A 22205-nucleotide genomic window follows, 5' to 3' on the forward strand; every position below is an offset into this window, starting at 1 on the left:
TGCTGCGTAGCAGCTACAGTATCTGCATCTATCTCCATAGAAATGTATTGAAGATGTGATTGCGGGCCGCAGTGCAGGGATTGCAGCAGGTATTTGATACTGTGTATCTGCTGCTGTCCCTCCTTCTTACATTGCAGGGATACATAATATTTGTGGCTAAACCCCCAAATTCCTTTGTTTTCAGGAACATTGCCACAAATCTAATTTGTTAATTGGACCTTTAAAACTGTTCTCCTTGTAATGGCCACATCCTGATCATTATCACCCTCTTTTGCAGAGATCCTTTATTATAGAGCAGTAGGGGACCCAGTTTATAGGTAAAAGCCCTTTGGGTCTGGATCAGAATTGTACTAGGAGTGTAATATAAAGTTATTTTTGTCCACAGAATGCTTGTACATGTTCCATATGCTAGCATCCGCTTTCCCAGTGATAATGTGTGCTTGGTGTGGCCATGTGCTTTCCTTGCAAACAGCTGTTGCCAGACATTGAAGCTTGTCTTGCCAAAACAATGTGACTTATGCCCCTTTCAGACCGCACTTTTAAAACGGTATATTGCCGTTTTTTTACCGTTTTAAAACGGTAATGTGTGCGGTCTGAAAGGTCCAGTCCCACTTAACCGGTTAGAAAATGCCGTTTTTTCTAACCGGTTAAAATGCAGGGTCCTACCCGTTTCAGACCCGGTATTTTTGCACAAAAATCGGGTCTGAAACGGTATTTAAGACCCAGCCAATAGTGGTCCACTCTGTGCACATCTAATGACAGCAGTGCAGTGAATATTTAATGAGCACTGCTGTCATTAGATATACACGGACCCCTACCCCGGCTATCCCCCGTGCATGTGCGGGATCTCCTTCCACACATACACAGAACGGTGAGGTCCATCTTCCCCTGCAGCACTCACCCAGTTCTCCCATGGAACTGCCGCAGCTCATCCAGGAACGCCAGACCCTTCCTCCGGTGGTCAGGCTCCTGTCTGCAGGGACTGCTGGTGGGAGTTGCTGCTGCAGGAGACCTGTGGTTCCGGGTGAGGGGTTGGCATCCTCCCGCTGCTCAGGTGAGGAGGGAGCCGGCGGTGGCCCCGATCCCGCTCATGGACCGAGGTGCTGGCAGGAGCCGGGACAGGAGGGGGGAACACGGGAATGTTCAGGCCGCAGGCAGAGGGGCTCACTCTCTGCGAGTCCGGCACTGCGGTCACAGCACCCAGACACGGGCTCCAGCTGTAGCGCGACCGCTGCCATTCTCCTCACTCCGTCCTGTACATCCTCGCTGCAGGCGGAGTACACGTCCTGCTGGTCCCCCATCTCCGGCACCGTGACCCGCACACAGCAGCATTAACGGCACGCTGTTGTGCTTCCAGGTCCAGCTGTGGGTAGGGTATTGGGGCTGTAAGGGCAGGTAGTGGGAAAGGTGGCTGTCGGGGGGGGGGCTGCAATGAACTTTTGCCCGTGGTACCGTTTTTCCGTAGTGCTTTCACACCGCAAACCTGCTTTAGACCAGGTATTTAAATGCGGTGTGAAAGGGGTTAAACTTGCTCTGACCAGTTTTAATAACCGTTTTAAATACCTGGTCTAAGCAGGTTTTGCGGTGTGAAAGCAGCATTATTGTGGTGATGTGTGCCATGTTATGCATTTAATGTTATTGAGATCTCCACCTGTTTTAGGGTTTCTCCATTGCATTCAATGTAAACTTTGTTCATTTCTAGGTGGACTGGCGTCGTTCTTTCCTCACCACTGATGTTAACCCCTACTATGACTCCTTTGTGAAATGGCAATTTGTAACCCTGAAGGAGAGGAACAGAATCAAATTTGGCAAGCGGTATGGTTTTTGGCATTAAAGTGAGCAGTTGTCTTCAGTGAGCCCTTGCAATTTTATTTCTATTCAGTAAAGGCATCCACATTTTAGTTCGTTTTATAGAGGAATCATTTCAAAATGTGGGCCTGATTCAGAGTTGATCGCAAATACAATCTTTCTCAAATGGATAAAAGCTTGCAGGTGTGGCAGATGTAACATGTGCAGAGAGTTAGATTTGGGTGAGGTGTGTTTAAACTGAAATCTAGATTGCAGTATAGGAATAAAGCAGCCAGTATTTACCATGCACAGAAACAAAATAACTCTAAAATCCAAACTTTCTGGACATCATCCCCACCTGCAGTGCAAATGGTTCCGCCCATTTGAGAAATATTTGGCTTTTGCAATCAACTCTTAATCAGGCCCTGTGTAACATATGCAAAAGTTTTTTTTTTTTTTTTGATTGCAGACTATGGGGGGTGTTCAATGTGTGATCCTGACTTTCGGAATTGCATCGCATGTCCCGCAAAATCGCGAAGCGGTGTGCGATGCCATGACATTAGGTATACAATAATATGAATGTATGTCCCAAAAATAGATTTAACGCACCCCCCCCCCCCCCCCCACTATCCACGCCACCCTAAAGGGTGGCGAGCGCAGCGGAACGTGTCCTCTGACTTTTTCATTACCCCACTATCCATGTTGGCGTGGAGTTGATTTTTTATAGTGTGGTGAGCCACCGAGCCCGAAGCGTGGTGAGCTGATGGGGATTACTTTGCTTGTATTCCGCGTCCCCTCGCGGGGCTCACCACACTATATAAAATCGACTCCACGCCGACATGGATAGTGGGGTAATGAAAAAGTCTGAGGACGCGTTCCGCCACCCCTCGCGGTGCTCTCCACGCCTTGGAGTGGTGTGGATAGTGGGGGGGGGGGGGGGGGGGGGTGCATTAAACCTATTTTTTGGGACATACAATCATATTATTGTATACCTAATGTCATGGCATCACACACCGTCTAAAATCACATGCGATTTTGCGGCCGATGCGATGGCCCGGGGCTGAGAGAGCAGTGATTAAATTACATAGCAAATTGCTTAGTGGGCGCCGTGCTAGGAAACAAGTACCGTAATGTCTTTAGGAAATGTGTGATGGTTATATAGATTATATATCATGTGTTTTCAGGTACACCATTTATTCACCGAGAGATGGCCAGCCATGCATGGATCATGACAGACAGACTGGAGAGGTTATTTTTCTTCATTTTCAGTTCGTCTTATGTGTTTGTATTAGTGATTTACTGGCTACTACTCCCTAATTATTCAAAGTATTATCAGCCATTTTTCCAAGCGCCTACACCAGGGGTGTCCAAACTTTGGGCCAAACACAGCCTGCCCCCTGCCAGGCTCCAGCCCCATATCCTGTCCAGGATTCCTCTGGAGTTACAGGCACATCTGTCCAAACTCTTGAGGTATAGATGTAGCCATGCTCATCACACCCGCAGCAGCCACACACATGATGCCGGTCCAATTTAATATGCCAGGCTGCAACTAGCCTACATTGTCATTCCTATGGTGGTGCATCATAGTCAGCGGGCACACTTGCCACACTAGCTTTGCCATGATTGGTGTGCTTGGCATCAAAGCTGAGAGCAGCTCCATCAGTAGCTTAGCACTTTGAGCAGCAGCATGACCCTACCAGACTGGCTACCTTTACACAGGACTTTGGGTGTGATTCTGATTAAATCGGTCCCCTGCACGTTCGTTTGGGGGACCGGTTTTTGGCGACATAGTTGCACATAGTTATTTATGCACATGTGCAGCCGCTGTGTGCGAGAGGTGACAGCACTCACACAGAAGTCTGGGCGGGGGATTCACTCATGGGAACGCCCACCTTTTCATCGCCATTCACATGGAAGTTCCCCCATGGTGCGGGGATTGGGAAGCTGACGTCAAGCGGATGTCCGCTGCCCACCCGCTTCCCGCACAGGGTGTTCAGAGATCTGAGACTCCACAGAGGTGTCACTGATCTGCGAGTGCTAGAGAAATCATTTGATGGTCGCCAACCCTCAAATTATTTCTCCCCCATGGTGTGCAAGGGGCGGCGCGCGGGCGGCGTCTTGGGGACCCACAAGGCTGCGAAATTTGCAGCCTTGCAAGTCAATCAGAATAAGGGCATTAGTGTCACACGTGTGTAGTCGGATCTCAGCAGCAACAGATGGACAAGCACCATACAGTCCTCAGAATCTGGCATAGTAACATAAGGGGTCTCTGGATTGGCACAAGATTTATGCCAAGTTGGTATTCACTAGGAAAAAGACAAGTACCATTGAGAATTGACTTTGTAGCAAGTTTCCCTGGTCGCTGCATTAATGGAGGCTTTAGTGTTTTGTAGTCTGATCTCCTATTTTTTATCAAGACAGAGGAATATATTGAGATCCCAAGCTAATTTGTGAGTTCTGCAAGGAGAGGGTTTGGGAGCCAAAACAAAAGCGAGAGAGAGACATTGGAGAAGACTAACCATTTGAGGATATTGGTCGTGACACGAGGAGGGAAAGCTAAGACAGTCCTTAAAGTCCGCATACGAGAATGGGGCAATTTACTTTTATTGTGCAAGTAGTGTTCAATGTCCCTCTTATGCCAGAAAGAGCCCATATCAGGAGGGAAGTGTAGGAGGAGTGGTCTTATCCCATAGTTTGACAGTAAGGTGTGTAGAATTGAATAAGCCAAAGCTGCTCTACATGACCTGAGGATCCAGACTAGTGAAGCAATAATTTCTCCCTGAAATGAGTCATCAGTATGTACAGTACCCTTTTCTTCATCCCTGGTGTAGAATGCTGGGATACAATGTGGAAGAGCTGACCTGCCGAATGGTAGGAATGCAGGATAGGTAGACCAAAACCACCTGCTCTTGGACAGACTAGTTTAAGTACTAGAGAAATTGTCATTTTTGTGGTTGCCTATTCCTTTGCGAAAAACTGTGCACCCTTCTTTTATGTTCTGTTATTGTGTCAATTTTTTTTTTTAACGTTCTTCATTGTTTGGATTTTTGTCTTTAGAGAACATGGTCTTTCTCCTCTCTTGCTCATTCTGTACTCTTGTTGTCATTTGGAACGTATACCTAAACGTACCGAATGTAATGCTTTCTCTTCACTCTGTATAGCCAAAGTAGTCTTTTTGATTGGGTGCTAGGACACCAGTGCTGTGCTGATCATGATCTGTCTAGACCAGGAGTGGGCAATAAGCTGCCCTCCAGCTGTTGGTGATCTACACATCCCAGCATGATTTGCCTTAGTTTGACTATTGGACCATGCTGAAACTGATGCAAGGCATGCTGGGATGTGTAGTTCCGTAACAGCTGGAGGGCCATGTGTTGCCCACCCCTAGTCTAGACCTTCTACATGCCTCCTTGACCTTCAAACTGCCCAGTGTATATTTGGGACAACAGCCACAATGCCCATAATACTTATGTCCAAATGATGCACTTGGGAAAGATAACTTTTCTAATGCTGGGTATAGGTGTGCATGCAGGACCAATGGAGGAGTGTTAGCAGATAAATGGATTATAATGCTCCTGCAACAGCCAGGACAGGGAGGTTGAATCTTATGTTCTGCATTACCGACCTCCCGATCCTCATACAGCAGAAGCTCACTTACGGCTCTACTGCTCCGGTAGCGTCTCACAAGGGTACACACTGGGTACACTATGCAGTTGACCGGGAGTGTCTAACCAGATCAGATGAGGAACGAGAACAGGTGCACCTAGATATAATCCGATTCTTATAAATATTATAAGGGAATATAAAGTTTCAAAATCTGTTGTTTCCCAAAGGTGCTTCCTTCTATTTGCTACAGTGCTTAAATGTGCTCATTAGCTGCACTTTTAACTACCCAAGCTTTTATTTTGGATCAAAACTAAGCAAAGTGTGGTATTAGTGCTGTAGTTCTCCCGAATGAAGGAGCTGCAGAATATTTGTATTTTGAATGACCAACCTTAGCAATCAGGCGTATACTCCGGCTATTGAGCTACAATGGATATTGATAATGCCATGGTAAAGTCCAGCATTCGCCACTGTTTATCTAAAAACTTGTACTGCTCTGGAATATTGTGGTACATTGTTTTAGATTTGTGATAAAATAATTGTTCATTTTTTGTTGTTAAAGTTTACTGTCTTTTTAAGTAGTTGCTGAACATTTTATAACGTTTTTGTTAATGTGTGCTTAGGGTGTTGGACCTCAAGAATACACTCTGATCAAAATGAAGGTCCTTGATCCATATCCTGCAAAGTTAAGGTAAATCTAATAAAGCATGGTATTGTTACCATTGTAGAAATCCAATAAACAAAACTAGATTTTTATTACAGTAGCTTGTGAATGGAGGGCTGGAGGTCCTTTAGCCGATTGCCCAGTTATGGTACTTGTATGGGGTGTTAATCCCATCTTCCCTTTTATGCCATGACAGGGGCTCTAGTTTGGTCCTCTTGGCTGATTACCCAGTTCAAAGGGCAGTATTCAATGCCTCAGATTCGCCGTTTTTTTCAGTGAATCTGGCAATTCGCTGGGTTAACGGCGAATTTTCTGTTAGAAAAAACAATTCGCCATATTCAATGGAGGCAATTCGCCACAAATGAACAGCGAATGTCTGCCGATTCGCCGTAAATGATTCTCCGCAATTCGCCTGTGATTCTCAATGGGGTTTTTAGTGGAATTCGCCGAGAGTGTATTCAATGCTCAAATGGAGAACTGCTTTCTCCATTGAAATTCGCCATGATTCTCCATTTAGCATTCGTCAGCTTTTTATGGAGAACTGAACATGTTTCTTTAGAAATAAATGTTTTTAAGAAATGTTTTGCTATCTTCTAGCTTTATTCTTTTTTGGGGGGATGGCCCATGAATATTTCATGTGACATTCGCCGCTGGGGGATGTCGCAGGGAGCCCCCGCACAGCCTCAGAAACAGGGACGGGTCCAGCAGCAGCAGACCTTTGGCTCCAGCAGCCACAGCACGGTGATGTCAGCGCTGGGACTGCTGGAGCCGGAGGTCTGCTGCTGCTGGACCTGTCCCCAGGCTGTACGGAGGCTCCCGCCTGCATCAGCGCGCTCCCCCGCCGGGACACCAGTCCCTCCCATCCCCCTGCAGACTCCAGACAGGCATGGAGCATCTGCGCAGGGGGATTCGTCACTGATGACATTTTTCGCCGTCAGGGGCAGCGAGTCCCTGACGCATTGAATAGTCAGGGCTGGAGGCAAATTGCAGGGGAGCGAAAAATCATGGCAAGCGCACTGCGAATCAAAAACAGGATTCGCTGCCATGCGCTCGCCATTGCATTGAATACTCCCCAATGTCTTTTCACAATCTCTCCATATATGGAACTAGACACACCCTTTGGGAGGAGCATGGACAAGCCCCTCAATGGGGCGCTGTGTAAAATTACACTACCAACTATAATCTCCCTGAAACTAGTTTTCAAAAGTAGGGAAGTATGCGTTATAATCGGACACGTTCTTACTTCACCAGGCTTAATAAATCCTATGCTGTCTGATCCAAAGGTCCCCAACTATCCTTGAACAAATGATCTGTATGATGTACAGTATGTGTGCTCCTGTGTTAAAGATACATACACACAGTGTGGTCTGTTTATGTACAGGCTGGCTGTACTGTGCTGCATCCCCGGCCATGGATCTCAGGACTGTGGTAATGACAGCACGGGCAGTGACAGGGGACAGCCGGACAGGAGTGTAGGAGATGACAACAACTCGGTTCTATAACAGCGGCTTTCCCCACTGCCGGGTGCACAGGCAGCTGCCGGTGCTTCCTGCTGCCACACACACATGATGTAACACGGGCAGTGATGTCATGGCGCAGGTGTACGGTGCGCTGTGCCGGGGCCATACCTTGTAGTAGAACACCGCTTCCTTGTACTTCCCTATCTGGTCGTTGACCACGGCCAGCTTCGCGAACTTCAGCGCGTCCAGCTCCAGTGCGGCGGCGTCCATGTCCGCGGCCGCCGGAGATCACTGACACCAGGGCACCGGGGATCACCGAGGCAGGGCTGTGGATGTGATGCGCTGCCGGGGGCTGTCAGGGGCGCGGCCAGGGGGCAGCAGCTGGACACAGGTGTGTCCTCCCGGGGGCTCCGGTACTCTGCTCATGCCTCCCTGTCCCCCGCAGCAGCAGCCCGAATCTTTTGCAGATAGCAGCCACTGCTGCTTTAGCTCCGGCAGCCACAGCACGGTGATGTCAGCGCTGGGGCTGCCGGAGACGGAGGACTGCTGCTGCGGGCTGTGCGGCGGGGGGGGGGACACACGGGGATTCGCCACTAGACATATTCGCTTACATTCGACGTCAGGGGCAGCGAGCCCCTGACGCATTGAATAGTGTGGGCTGGGGGAGGCTCACGAATTAAAGAGCAGCGATATTTCCTGGCGAGCGCACAGCGAATCCAAAACAGGATTCGCTACCTTGCGCTCGCCAGAGCATTGAATACCCCTAATAGTGTGCATAGTCTCCCCGCATAACCCTGCAGGATCAGCAGGAAGTGGCTTTAGCAGTTGGGCTGTCATGTGACTGACCCAGGTGATCCATGGAACTGCTGATACCTGGGAGAGGTTGTGCACACTATGCACAAGGCAAACAGCCAACAACCGGACCCTGCAGCCAGCTACAGCCCCCGGACCCATCAGAAGAGTATGGGATTGACACCCCCGGTAAGTACCATAACTGGGCAATCATGGCAGTGACTCCCAGTTCCCAGACTACACTACTCCTCAATAACATCAAGGCACTGATAAGATTCATTTGCAGGGGTGCTGGACTCCACTTTACCCAGGATTCATTAATCTGCAAATCTCCTTCTGTAGAGACACTCGCCACCATGGGTGTGCTATACTACTATCTCCCTAATCCTGTTGCTAGATGCCCTTGTCTGGAGAACTTAAAAACAATACAATTACATAAATCCTCTGGCAATATAACCACAAGTCTTAGTAATGATTATAATTTGAAATCATTTACTAAACTGTTGGTTGTCAACTGTCATATTTTTGCAGAAAAATATTTAGGTTAGGCATACATCCATGCCAGGATGTTTAGCCCTGCACATAGAAAGGATCTAATATTGCATGACGTCCACTGAAGTATACATGTGATTTTGCATTATCTGTGTATTTGATCAAAACATCTACCAGTTTGTGCTGTAAACACTACTTTTCTTGAGTTTCTTTATAATTTTTCACATACCCTTGATCTCTGAGGAAAAAAATATTTTGCAGAAATCCCTAAAGTTCTGGGTACCTCAGAAATTCTCTCTTTTTTTTTATTTTGACTTTATTTTAGTTTTGTAGGAATTAAAATGGTCACTAGGTGGCATTACGTCTATGTTTTGGTAAAGGTCTAAAGAAGTGGACACTATGAGCTAGTGATGTCAAAAGCCTTTCTATATGATATAATGGCTTAAAAACAGCTGCCACCTGTAGTGGCCTGCATGCTTTTAAGGGATAAGTCCAACAGATGTCGTGACACAATTAGCGCCCTAAGACAATGGACACACAGGAGTGAAATAGTCCTCATCATTTGACTACATTTTAACCTATCCAGATCAACTTTTAACAATGTCTGCTTACCAGTATCAAGTCATTATGTGCTCACATTACTTACAGTTTGTCTACATGTACTGTGTGTTTGAAGTGATCTTATTGGCCTTTAAAAGTGTTCAGAGAGGGGGGCTGTTGTAGTGTAAATGTCTGTTGTAGTTGCTGATAGTGTTGTTTACCAGATTCTCATGTCTGTTATGATTATTTTTCAGTGGTCTAAAAGGGAAAAATGTTTTCCTTGTAGCTGCCACTCTGCGGCCAGAGACGATGTTTGGACAGACCAACTGCTGGCTCCGGCCTGACATGCCTTACATTGCATTTGAGACGGCCACTAATGATATATTTGTCTGCACTCAAAGAGCAGCCAGGAACATGTCATACCAAGGTTTCACCAAAGATAACGGGGTTGTTCCAGTGGTTAAAGAGCTAATGGGAGAGGTTAGTGTTTTACTGTATTCCGTAACCATTATGCAAGGATTGCACTTCTATGTCAACATGCTGTTCTAGATTTTCTGCTGCTGCAAAGATGTGGCTCTCCATTGTCCAGAGATGCTCCCCAGACAATTTACCCAATGATACCAGTCATCCGCATCTAGTCACATGATGCAATCACAAATCCATTCATATCGAATGGGCCCTACGCACAGAGATTCATAATGGGAGATTCAGCATGAGAGAATTGAAATTTCTCACAGGTCCCCCCCAAAACATATGAACATTTGTGATTTATATAGGCCCATTTATGAAGGATGGCATCTTGAGATCTGGGTGGAATAATACTGATCAGGATCGCATTGTAATATATTATACCCCACACGCAGGGACAGGGCTCATAAAGGAGCCCGTCCCTGTGATGTGCTGAGCCAGATGCCAGGGAGTATGCACATGCACGTAAGTGCTGACCCCCCCCCCCCCTGCCGAGGCTACAATGTGCTACCGCCATCTAAGAATGGCGGTAGCTCAGGGACCTGAAGCGATGCTCCTGATGTGTTTTTTTTTTATTTATTTTTTTTTATTTCATTTTTAAAAAAATAAATAAATCGTTAATACAGACAATAGAGTTGCACATTTGCCTGTTAACATTTTTAGACAATACACATACAGATACAATGACTTGCATACATACATACATATCTCGACGATTTACAATTCTCGAAAGTCAGGGTTTACTGGATTAATAGTTTCTTCAATCTATGACACAACAGGGAGGAGTAGGGATAGGATAATTAGGGCTCTTAAATCTGGACTCCTCTTTAGGTTTCTCTTTAATGTCTATCTATATTCTTCCCCTGTGATTTATACTAGTATCTGGATCTTCTCCCACTCTCTCCATAGTTTACATATTTTAGAGTTTCCTGAATTATTCAGCGTTTCCATTTTAAAATTAAACTTTATTTTGTTTATTACCATCTGTAGAGTAGGGGACTGGTCTTGTTTCCATAGCTGAGCTATGGTTGTTATAATGGCGCTGAGGATTTGATTCAGCAGGTACTTCTTTGCCTGTGTGAAACTAGATACCCCGATGTGTAAGAGGACCATTGGGGCGGTTAGGCACAGTCTCGTTCCCATAAGCTCAGATAAGAAATTTTCCATGCTCCTGATGTTGATACTGTACATCGGGCATCTTCGCATCCCCCATAGACGCCTATGGGGGAGGCGACGGTGAAGGTGGGATTGCAGAAGGGATCGGAGATTCCTGCTGCAGTCCCTACATCTTACATTCAGGTGATAATGTTTGCGGCTAACCCCGAATAATATTTAGCCAAAAATATTGAATGATAAATGGACCTCCTAGTGTCCCGCATCCCCCATGTTGAGTATTGGCTGGGCAGGCGGCTGAGTCCTGCCTCCTTCGCAGCCTGCGCGCCAGCAACTCCTGGCGCAGGCTGTGGCTTACAGAATCCAGTCGTGACCCGGAGAGCAGGTCACTGTATGTGCCGCATAGTGCCAGGGTATACAAGGCGGCTTCAATCGCTCAGAAGGCCACCACACAAGTAGAGATGTGTGGGCCTCTGAGCGACAATAACTGTCAGGGCTGTTATACATCATGGCCGCACATTCCTATCGCTGTGTGGGCTACACACAAACCGATAGTCAGCTACTTTCTGAGTGATTTTGTAAATTTATGTAAAATCGCTCAAAGTGACTGAATATCACTCTGTGTGTAGGGCCCATTATGCAAATCTCAATCCACTTTTCCTATAAAACCATTCCCGTGTGAGACCTGGATGACCGGAGTCTAGATGCATTGATTGGTTTCAGCAAGTACAGTATTTGCATAATGTGATAAATAGCAGTACACAAAGGAAACAAGTTACATTTAATCATGAGTCCTCAAGTATTTGGTGCATCCACAATACTTAGCGAAGCAGACACAAATAAGACACTGACAATATCTTAGAATATATGTACAGGTCTAACCATCCCCAATTTGAGTCTCCTGCAGTCTTGATTTGTGTGTAGTGAGTGTAATGTATAATTACCTGATAAATCTGTTTTTGTCTGGTTCCACGAGGGGCACTTTAGAGACACTGGGGGTGTAGCAGGTGCTGGAGGAGTCTGGAAACTACAAATTATAGTAATACCTCTTCCCCCTAAACTAAGATGTGCAGGCCCGGATCTCAAAATGGGATCTTATTGGCTATCGGCTACCACAGTTGATAGCCTGAACATCTCTACCCTAAACCCTACCACACTTCTCAGGGCAGGCGGTTTGCAATAGCAAAGCTCAAAGAGCAGTGAAGAACAGAAGAGAAGAAAATCGGGCTCAATCACCAATGAGGGTCCATGTACCTGGAGCACCACAGCCTAAAACAGCTAGAATAGGTTTGGCCAGTAGGCACTAAAAGACTTAAAACCAAACTACCAATCCCTTAGCCCCGGCCTACCAATTTTTTCTTTTGCTACCAAGGCAGTGCAAGCACCGGTTTCGGATGCAGCCCATTCTCTTTATTAAACTTATTTTATTTTTACAACTGAGTCACGCGGCCGGGGGACAGGTCACCGGGCGCTGCTGCTCCAGCACCCAACGGTGGGACGGCAGCACCAGCACAAGACTGGTGACTTCCATTGCAGTCCTCCACGCTGCGCGGCCATGGTAACGGCTGCCTGGAGGTCCCAAAAGCCGCATCCAGTGCTGGGGGTGAGTTTTCCGCATGGGAACTCTGTGTATAGGCCGACACTCTCCTCAGCTAGGGACTGCGGGAGGGCAGACAGTGATAACCCAGTTGCCTGCATGTCCTCACTATACCACCAGGGCACGCATTCAGGTTCCCCGGGGTTTTTGCATCTGAGGGGGGGGTTGGCTTAGACTTTGGCTCCTCCCCTGCTTGCCAGTAGTTACTCAGCTCCTGCCTCTAACTCAGGTCTAATACATGAACTGTCTAATACATGAAATATTCTCAAATTGTATACTAATATAATTTAAAAAAAGTATCGTGTCTCACTGCTTATATATTATTTGTGTTTCAAGCGTTATTATTCGCCAAATACAAGTAGGCTATTGAGGCTGATGAGGGGCCTCAGGTTCTAACAACAGCTTCCTGAGAGCAGGAGAGTGCAGAGGACCATTGACGGGATGCCAGTCAGGGAGCGTGCCAAGAGGAAAAGGAGTAAAGAGCGAGAGTCTCCTCCAGTCGCCCCCAATATCATTAATCGTAGTTGCCGAGGCATCGTAGGATGCCTGTTATCTGTTTCTCTGGGCTCATATTGCTGCTGCATCACTGCCTCTGTGTGGGCAGAGTATCTATCTGCCAAATCTAGATCTATAATGGTTGGCAGGCAGGAGTGCTGCTAAGCAGCAGCACTGCAGCCAGACCCATATTAAAATAATAAAGTAAGATACAGGAGAAGCTAAGAACATTTGGGGATTAGGAAGAAACTGCCTGCCTTGTGTGGAGTATATGGGCAGCAACAATGTTTCTCCTATTGTGTCCATTTTAGTTGTTGCATAAATTGGCGTGATTCAGCATTTGTGTGCAGTCATCATTATTAACTTTACACTTACACCAGGGTAAGACCACAAGCACACCCAAACCCACTAGGAGACTGCAGTTGCTTTTTTTCACAGCCATTTTAGCCCCTTTGTGAATATATGTTCTTACTGTCATTTTGGCTGCTATTATGCGCCCACTGTCACTAATTGCAAGACGCCCACATTCTTTGACTCATACTGCTAAGATCCTGTTCATCTTTAGTCCAGAGATGATCTGTGAAACATGAAACATAGAAACATTTGTGCTCAAATTGTAGTTGTTACTGATAGAACTGTTCTCATGCTTACGCCTTTAGGATCTCCTCGGTGCTGCTTTGTCTGCCCCACTGACTTCCTACAAGGTGATCTATGCTCTTCCCATGTTCACTATTAAAGAAGATAAAGGTATAGAACACCTGGTTCATTTTTACAGGTCTTGTATTGTCTGATTTATTTTAAAAGGTTGCTCATTGTAAGCTGCTGTTCTTTGTAATTATTATTATTATTTTTTCTCCAGGCACTGGGGTGGTAACCAGTGTCCCTTCTGATGCTCCGGATGACATAGCAGCCTTAAGAGACTTGAAGAAAAAACAAGTTAGTTTCTTTATCTATTTGTTAAGAGTACTTTTGATTATTCATTCATTTTTACACGATAAATACAAGACCCAGAAACTACGAATTAATTGTTAAATGACGGTTCAGCTCATATGGCTTGTAAAATAAACACACATGCACATTCTATATTTTATATTTTCATTGGTGCTCTTTTTTTTTCTTTTTCTCTCTATAGCCACTTAGACTGAAATACGGGATAAAAGATGAAATGGTTTTGCCATTTGAGCCTGTGAGTATATTTTTTGCTTATACATTTTATATACCGGTGGGGTATCCCTTATTCCGGATATCCGATATCCAAAATATTCCAAAAACCATAGGTTTTCAAAATATTTTTATTATTTTTTTATTTTTTTTGTTCCTCCACCTTTATTTACACTTGCCTGGTCCCACGGCAGCCATCGGACTTCTCTTTTAGAGGCATCCCCGGTCCCAAGGATGCATTGCCCCGGTGACTTCACCTGCGCAATGCATCCTTGGGACCGCGGATGCCACTGAAGAGGAGTCCGATGGACGTCGTGGGGCCGTTGGGACACCGCCAGGGGACCAGGTGATTATGAAAATAAAAAATTATTATGAAATCCGCAATAATCCCTTATCCAAAATGCTTGTGGTACCAAGCATTTCGGATTAGGGATACTCAACCTGTTCTTGTTATGACCTTGACTGCAAATGCTCTTAGATCCACTCCAATAATGATAGAAGGTGTGGCAAATGGTCAAAGGGGATGTGGCCAGCTGGATGGTATAGCTTGCACCCAAGAAAGAGGGGGGGTTTAAGGTTTAGGCACTAGTGAGGTCACCGTGTTAGGTTGCAGGCTGGGGAGGTTAGGCTTAGGTGGTGATCGTTTTGGGGAGGTTAGAGTTAGGTGGCTGGTTAAGGGGGCACTAGCTGGGAGGGATATGGTCGGACTGAGGGGGGGGGGGGGTAGGCTGCTGCAAGGGAGGGTTGGTGGGGGGAGGGGTAAGTAAACTTACCTGACCCATGTTGGTCATCCGTATGTATCCCAGTTACAGTAGCCACTAGCCACATAAAGCATTATGATGGTTATTGTCATGGAGTGGACATTTCTTTTTTTTCATTGATCTCTAACTTCCTTTTGCACTAGTTTGCAAATAATATGAAAAGTGCATAAAAAGCTTTAAAAGAAATAACACAGCTGAGATAAAAAGAAAAGAAAAAAGGTACTTGTGTATTATCACGGCGCCCACTGCTCTATTAGCGTACAGGGGTATTCTGCGTAGGGAAATCGCATTGCATGCCGTGTACAATGCTGTACGATGTGTACAATGCGATTTAAAATCACGTCGCATTCTACAGCATTGTATACAGGATGTGATGCAAGCACCCAACACATTCTATACCACGGAATGACCTAAAAATGCCATTAGGGGGTGACTCCCCACAATCCTCTTCCCCCACCACTATCCACGTCCCCCCCCCACTATCCACGTAATCCCGAAGCGTAGCAAGCGGTGGCGGAACGCGTCCTTGGACTTTTTTCATACCCCCACTATCCACGTCGGCGTGGAGTTGATTTTATATAGTGTGGCGAGCGCACAGAGCCCGAAGCGTGGCGAGCGCACGCGGTATACCTGTGAAGTAATCCGCATCCCCTCGCAGGGCTCGCTGCGCTTCGGGCTCAATGGCTCGCTGCGCTCGTCACACTATATAAAATCAACTCCACGCCGACGTGGATAGTGGGGGTATGCAGAAAGTCGGAGGATGCGTTCCGCCGCCCCTCGCGGGGCTCGCTGCGCTCGCCACACTTCGGGATTACATGGAAAGTGGAGGCCACCCTAAATGGCATTTTTATGTCATTTAGTGGTATAGACCATTAAAAAGATAGGGTGCGATATAAAATCGCAAACCATCGCATTGTATGGCATACATGCGATGCGATTTCACTACGTTTCCGTACGTAGAAAATCTGGGCGCCGTGATAATACACAAGTACCGAAAAAAAAAATAATTGGAATAATTTCCCTGCATACTGTATATTTCATTTGGCGGTGAGCTTCTGCCCAACGCCTTATTGTGCTTGGAAGTGTCTTACACTTAACCCAGTATAATAAGATTGAATGTAGTTTAATCTACAAAATATTAAATGCACCTTTCTCAACAATATCCCAGGATCAACCTAGAATTTGGTAGCCTTTAGTAAATGGAAACAAAATGCTGTTACAACCCAGATCAGACCCAGGATAGATCCTATTTACAAAACGTCCCCGACCCAGATTTTGACCCCTTTACACTGCACACGGGTTCAATGTTAAATGTTATGCCGGCACTTGGAAATTACCTCTCCAATCGCTGAAGATCTGGCTCTCCCTGTAGTTGTAAATAGGGCCCAGGTCACCCGTTTACACTGCCCCATTACACGGGTGCCAAAGTTGCTACTAGACTTTGATTCATGGGTCACTAGACCCCGTTATTTTTTGGGACCCTTTCACTCGGAGCCCCACCCCAGGTCGACCGGCACTAATCCTAGTTATTTCAGCTGTGTGAAAGGGGTATAAATAAAATCACTGCTTGATCAATACTTAAAAGTCCATGTCCATGCCCACACTAATGTAATGTTCAAAAACATTTGCACGATCCTACCAGTTTATTTCGTGCATACCAGCAAGCGTGTGTGTTTGCCATTGCAATTCTTATCTCTGCCCATTGGCTAGATAAATTCCTCTGCTAAATGTTGTCTCTGTGAAATTGTGTAAATTAGGTAGTTCTGACTTTTCCATGGTCTCTGCTTGTAGAGTATATCCTCTATTTCCTTATCTTTATGGACCCTCTCTCTAGGTACCCATTATTGAGATCCCTGGATATGGAAACCTCTCTGCTCCCTTGGTCTGTGATGAGCTGAAAATCCAGAGTCAAAATGATAAGGAAAAGCTAATTGAAGCTAAGGAAAAAGTCTACCTGAAGGGATTTTATGAGGGCGTAGGTTTATGTTAATTTGTTTTGTTTAGTTTTTATGTTGAAGGCCTCTAAAGCAGATTAAATGACATAGGCGTCTTTTGTCCCCCAGGTCATGTTAGTCCCAGGATATGAAGGCCAGAAGGTGCAGGATGTCAAAAAACCCATCCAGAAGGTGATGGTTGATAATGTGAGTATCCTACCTTTTTATAAGCTATACCCTCATTCGATAGCACTGATCTGGGATCTTGTAGAGTCTACAGAAGACTCTACAAGATCCCAAAATCTGGCTAGCTCTCCATCTCTACATCCCACTCCTTCTATACGATACTGGGTATTTAGGTACCAGGTATTGTAGCTAGTTAGTGGACACTTACATTATTAGCACAGTTGTACAGTACGTTTTCTCACTTTCCTCTAAAACTCTGCTATTTGCTCCTGCAATTGTATATATCTGCTGCCTAGGGTGTCATTTGCTGCTATTTCTATAGTCCTAACTTTGGAATGCATTCTTCTGTGTTGGTTTAAATATTGCATCTTTCTGTGTTCGCTACCTTCCCTCACCATTATGACTGGGAGGTCGCTCACTGATAACAGTGGAGCTGTACAAAAAGTTTTTGTTTGTGCTAAGTGTATAACCAAATTTCTATTGCGTCCATGCTGGGGGACACTGGTATCATGTGTTGCTCGTTGGTCCACAGGAGCTGTTAACTCAACTAAAACTTAAGCTCCTCCCCTCTGTAACCCCCAGAAGGCCAGTTTGGTTTTTTAAGTACTGTTAAGAGTTAACCTGGTTCTGTGGGGCTACTGTTTTTCCTTTTTATTTGTATTTTTTCTTTTGCTGTTTTTGGACAGATCTGTCTACTTGTTGCAGTCTAATTTGGTAGCTAATTAAGTTTCCATGGTACTTGTTTCCTAGCACGGCCACAATCGCGGGCATCGGGTGTCATTTTTAGTGGTATACGACGCGACCGACGCGATGCCCCCGATTTTCCCATTGAAATGCATTGAAAAAAGTAAATATCGCGTCGGTCGCGCCGTATGCGGCTAAAAAAGGCTTAAATGGTCCAGACGCGATGCCCCCGATTTCCCCATAGGGAACAATGTTAAATGCCTCAATTTACTCGCGATGCCCCCGATTTCCCATAGGAATCAATGTTAAACGGCTCAATTGACCCAAATCATCATAGGGAACAATGGTAAATGGGCCAGAAAACCCAAAAAACACCCCTGAACAGTGAAATGTCCCCCCAAAAGTAGTTGACGCCACCCCACGATCAACGCCAACCCGAAGCGTGGCGAGCGCAGCGAGCCCGCGAGGGGCGGTGGTACGCGTCCTCCGACCTTTTCATACCCCCACTATCCACGTCAGCGTGGAGTTGAGAATAGAATAGTGTGGCGAGCGCAGCGAGCCACCGAGCCCGAAATGTGGCGAGCGCAGCGAGCCCCGCGAGGGGACGCAGATACCCTCACAGGTAAACGCGTCCCTTCGCGGGCTTCACAGGTATCCGCGTCCCCTCGCGGGGCTCGCTGCGCTCGCCACGCTTCGGGCTCGGTGGCTCGCTACGCTCGCCACACTATTCTATTCTCAACTCCACGCCGACGTGGATAGTGGGGGTATGAAAAGGTCGGAGGACGCGTACCGCCGCCCCTCGCGGGCTGGCTGCGCTCACCACGCTTCGGGTTCGCGCTGATCGTGGGGTGGCGTCAACTACTTTTGGGGGGACATTTCAGTGTTCAGCTGTGTTTTTTGGGTTTTCTGGCCCATTTCCCATTGTTCCCTATGAGGATTTGGGTAAATTCAGCCATTTAACATTGATTCCTATGGGAAATCGGGGGCATCGCGGGTAAATTGAGGTATTTAACATTGTTCCCTATGGGAAAATCGCGGGCATCGCGTCGGTACCATCGCACCCGATTTTTTAGTGCATGCGATGGCGGCGATGCCCCCGACTTTTCCTCACGATGCCCACGATCAAGATCTTTGTGGCCGTGCTAGGAAACAAGTACCGTTTCCATTATACAGCTGTTGTGGGAGTGCAATGACTTTTGCCTCGGAGGCCCAGAGTAGGGAATCTACCTGTGGTCAATCTGAGTTGGGTACACACACACACACACACACACACACACACACACACACACACACACACACACACACACACACACACACACACACACACACACACACACACACACACACACACACACACCCCTCTAATAGTGGGACACACACACCACCTACCTTTTTTTTTATATTTATTGGGCTTCTCTGTGCCTCCTCTAATAGTGGGAACCTCAGAAGCTCTCCTCTGAGTTAGCCTCTTATGATCCACCCTTCCATTCTTCTCCATCTGTTGAGCCTCCTCCCTCGGTTCAGGGTTTGGCCTGCTCGGTCCAAGGGTTGGTGAATGCCGCTTAATCGCTAGACAATCTTCTTGACCCTTCCTCGACGAGATTCATGGTATGCATTCAGGCAGAGACTTTGCTTCAGTCTTGGAAGGAATTCAAATTTGGATGGCTTATCACAAGGGGAAGATGACCATATAGATGAGTCAGACCTGAATCTCTTTGGTAACAGAGATGATCCTATATATTGTATATCTCAAATCCTACAACTGTTCCTAAAAGACAAGTACACAGGCATCTACCACAAGAGGAACTGGATGTGCTAGTTGCCTGTCATTGCTTATTTTGCTTATTGCAAAATGCTTGTTATCTAGTCTCATCTGTCTATGTCTGTTTACTTCTATGCAGCTCACCATGGGTACCATAGAACAGATCCCTGAAGATCTGACTCCTTGCCACCTTGCAGGAATGAAAGGATCAAAAAAGATGTTGCTGGTGTCTAGGGGACTTCCGTTTAATCTGTATGCACTTTATCTAGTGGTTTTGGGGAAAAAGATTGTTCAATTTAAGAGTGATCATTACCTCTTCAAAGCCTTCTTAATATGCCCATACACTGCGGCGACTTCTCCCCTTGGAGAAGTTGCCGGTGATCCCCCCCCTTGACTCAGGATCACACGCGATATAATGTGTGCGGTCCTTTTTGCATGCAATATATCTTGGAAGCAAAGAGGTTCTGCAGCTGGTGCACTTGCAGGCTTCGGTACGATTTACGCAGGACCACGCATTGCATCGGACCTGCTGCCATTTGCCTGCAATTTGGTCTCTCTTCCTGCTATTGATCGCCGCAATCACAGAAAGAGAGTCCACATTGCGGGTCAATTGCCTTGTGTATTCAGGCAGATCCTTTTCTACTCAGCATCCACCTCCCAAATATGAAGTCAGAGTGCAGAGGCCAAAAGCCTGGCCCCAAGACATTATGCAATGTCCATGTAAATAGCAGCTTTGCACAAGTATGGTCGTACAGCCAATTGTTCTGAAAGAACAATTATCGATGTAAATGTTTTCAGAGAGACCTGTATTTTCCTATCTGTGTTAGCTTGTACGGTAGTAGTGTGTTGCAGTAGGCATGGTGGTGGGTGTTTCGAGGCTAGCTATGAAAGCCTACGGTTCAGGCTGGGATTTCATTACGTAGAAATGTCACTTGGGAGAGGATAGTAGTATGGCAGTACGAGGAATAAATTGGATTTTTATCACATCTGTTCCACACTTGAGTAGTTCCTCTGACTTACATTTAAACTAATAAGTGTCTAGGATATCGTATTTAGTGATGTCCCTAATTGCTGTTGTGTGCCTGACAAATTCCCAAGGAAAACTCTAGGTAAGGGCTAATCTCCACTGCACTTTTCCTCAGTGTCCGGATGGCTCCCAGTGTCTAGGTTGACAGTCAGTAGATCGACATACATATGGTCAAAAGGTTGACACAAGCAATAGGTCAACATGGCAATGGTCTGAAGCATGTAGAGCAAAGCTAGCCATGCAGGGTTAAGGGCGACTCATAGATGATTTTTTGTTTCCTACAGTAACTATATAAAGCAGGGGTGGGGACCCTCAGGCCCGGGGGCCATATGCGACCCCCGTAGCCGGTCTGATTGGCCCACGCGGCGGCTTTGCCAGGAGTCAAGTACAGGGGAATTCTCGCGAGAGGTCGGTAGTTCTCGTGAGATTCCTCTTAATGAACAAAACCCGGAGACTGCCAGTCCTATTCAGCGGCAGCCGCCGGAGCGTGGGACGGCTGCAGCAGGACAAATTGTAAGGGAAACTTTTTCCCCATACAAACGGCCCTTGGCACAAAAAAGTTTCCCCACCCCTTTAAAGTTCTCTTTACAAGCTACAAAGTAAAGGTGTATTTTGTAAACTATACACTAGAAATGAATATGTCAATAGTGTACCTAGCTCTTAATGTTGCTGCAGGTCTCCACTCTTTTTGTTTCTGCAGTTGGGAAACAGCAATTGGGGCGAACAACTGAACCGCAGGCGATTTTCTTATTTTATCCTGAGTCTGTTTTATAAATTCATCACAAATACTTGAATAATTTAGAATTTCAGATGCTCCAGTTAGTGTATATGTGATAAATTTCCCTTTATTTGCCTGGTGCAGTCATCCTTCCATCTCCTCTTGCAGGGTGAGGCTATGATTTATATGGAGCCAGAGAAGCAGGTTATGTCCCGTTCAGCTGACGAGTGTGTGGTAGCACTGTGTGACCAGTGGTGAGTAGAGCATGAGGTCTGCATTTATGGTTTGGGACACTCCTACTGTTCTCTTTTACACTTATACCCTTTTCATATTGCAAATGCCGAGTCGGACCGGGGATTTGGACACTGGCTGATTGGGTACACTTTTCTTCTCAATTTCAAAAGAACAAAATATCACAAATGACTACTTTTTATATTTTAGAATTATTATTTTTTTTAAATCCAATTTAAACATTTATGTAATTTCTCCCTGTTCTATAAACTCCGAAACCGAATACATTACTTGTTTTAAAGTGAAACAGTGTTAATAGCGACTTGCTGATCCAGCTCTGAATACTCTTAAGCCCCGTACACACGGGGGAGATATATTGCTCAGTTTCTCCTTTTCATCAGCGACCAGAGATGGTCACTGATGTAAGGGAAGCTCTGCCGGCGGTGCCGCAGATGTAATCAGCTGGTCGCAGCGGCGATTATAACAGGGCTGAAAACGGGAGCACGCACCCGGCGATTTATCGCTGGGGCACACTCCCATCACTGGCAATATGGTCGCCAGCGACCATATTTCCAGCGATTTCAGCCCCTATCGCCCCCGTGTGTACACAGCTTTTAGAGAGATCTTCTTTTGTGCATTTTGGTTCGTGAACTGAAAGATAAAGCTGATGTGTCAAATCTGTGTCAGCGATTTTACACCAGGCGGTCCTGTGTTACATCCTTCCTCTTACCC

The 22205-nt window shown here is 46.1% G+C and overlaps 1 protein-coding gene across 1 annotated transcript in view; it reads left to right on the forward strand.

Annotated features, from left to right (window-relative positions):
* LARS1 (leucyl-tRNA synthetase 1) overlaps positions 1-22205 on the forward strand; it is a 64817-nt gene that overhangs the window by 12918 nt on the left and 29694 nt on the right. The window contains exons 7-16 of the mRNA XM_083181909.1: positions 1703-1815; positions 2973-3036; positions 6012-6079; positions 9591-9816; positions 13669-13756; positions 13869-13945; positions 14142-14195; positions 16766-16906; positions 16995-17072; positions 21411-21496. Coding sequence (XP_083038035.1) covers positions 1703-1815; positions 2973-3036; positions 6012-6079; positions 9591-9816; positions 13669-13756; positions 13869-13945; positions 14142-14195; positions 16766-16906; positions 16995-17072; positions 21411-21496 — 995 coding nt within the window. The remainder of the gene's footprint in view (positions 1-1702; positions 1816-2972; positions 3037-6011; positions 6080-9590; positions 9817-13668; positions 13757-13868; positions 13946-14141; positions 14196-16765; positions 16907-16994; positions 17073-21410; positions 21497-22205) is intronic.

This window comes from Crinia signifera, chromosome 4, assembly GCF_055691185.1.
Source record: "Crinia signifera chromosome 4, ASM5569118v1, whole genome shotgun sequence".
In the NCBI taxonomy this organism is placed as follows: Eukaryota; Metazoa; Chordata; class Amphibia; order Anura; family Myobatrachidae; genus Crinia; species Crinia signifera.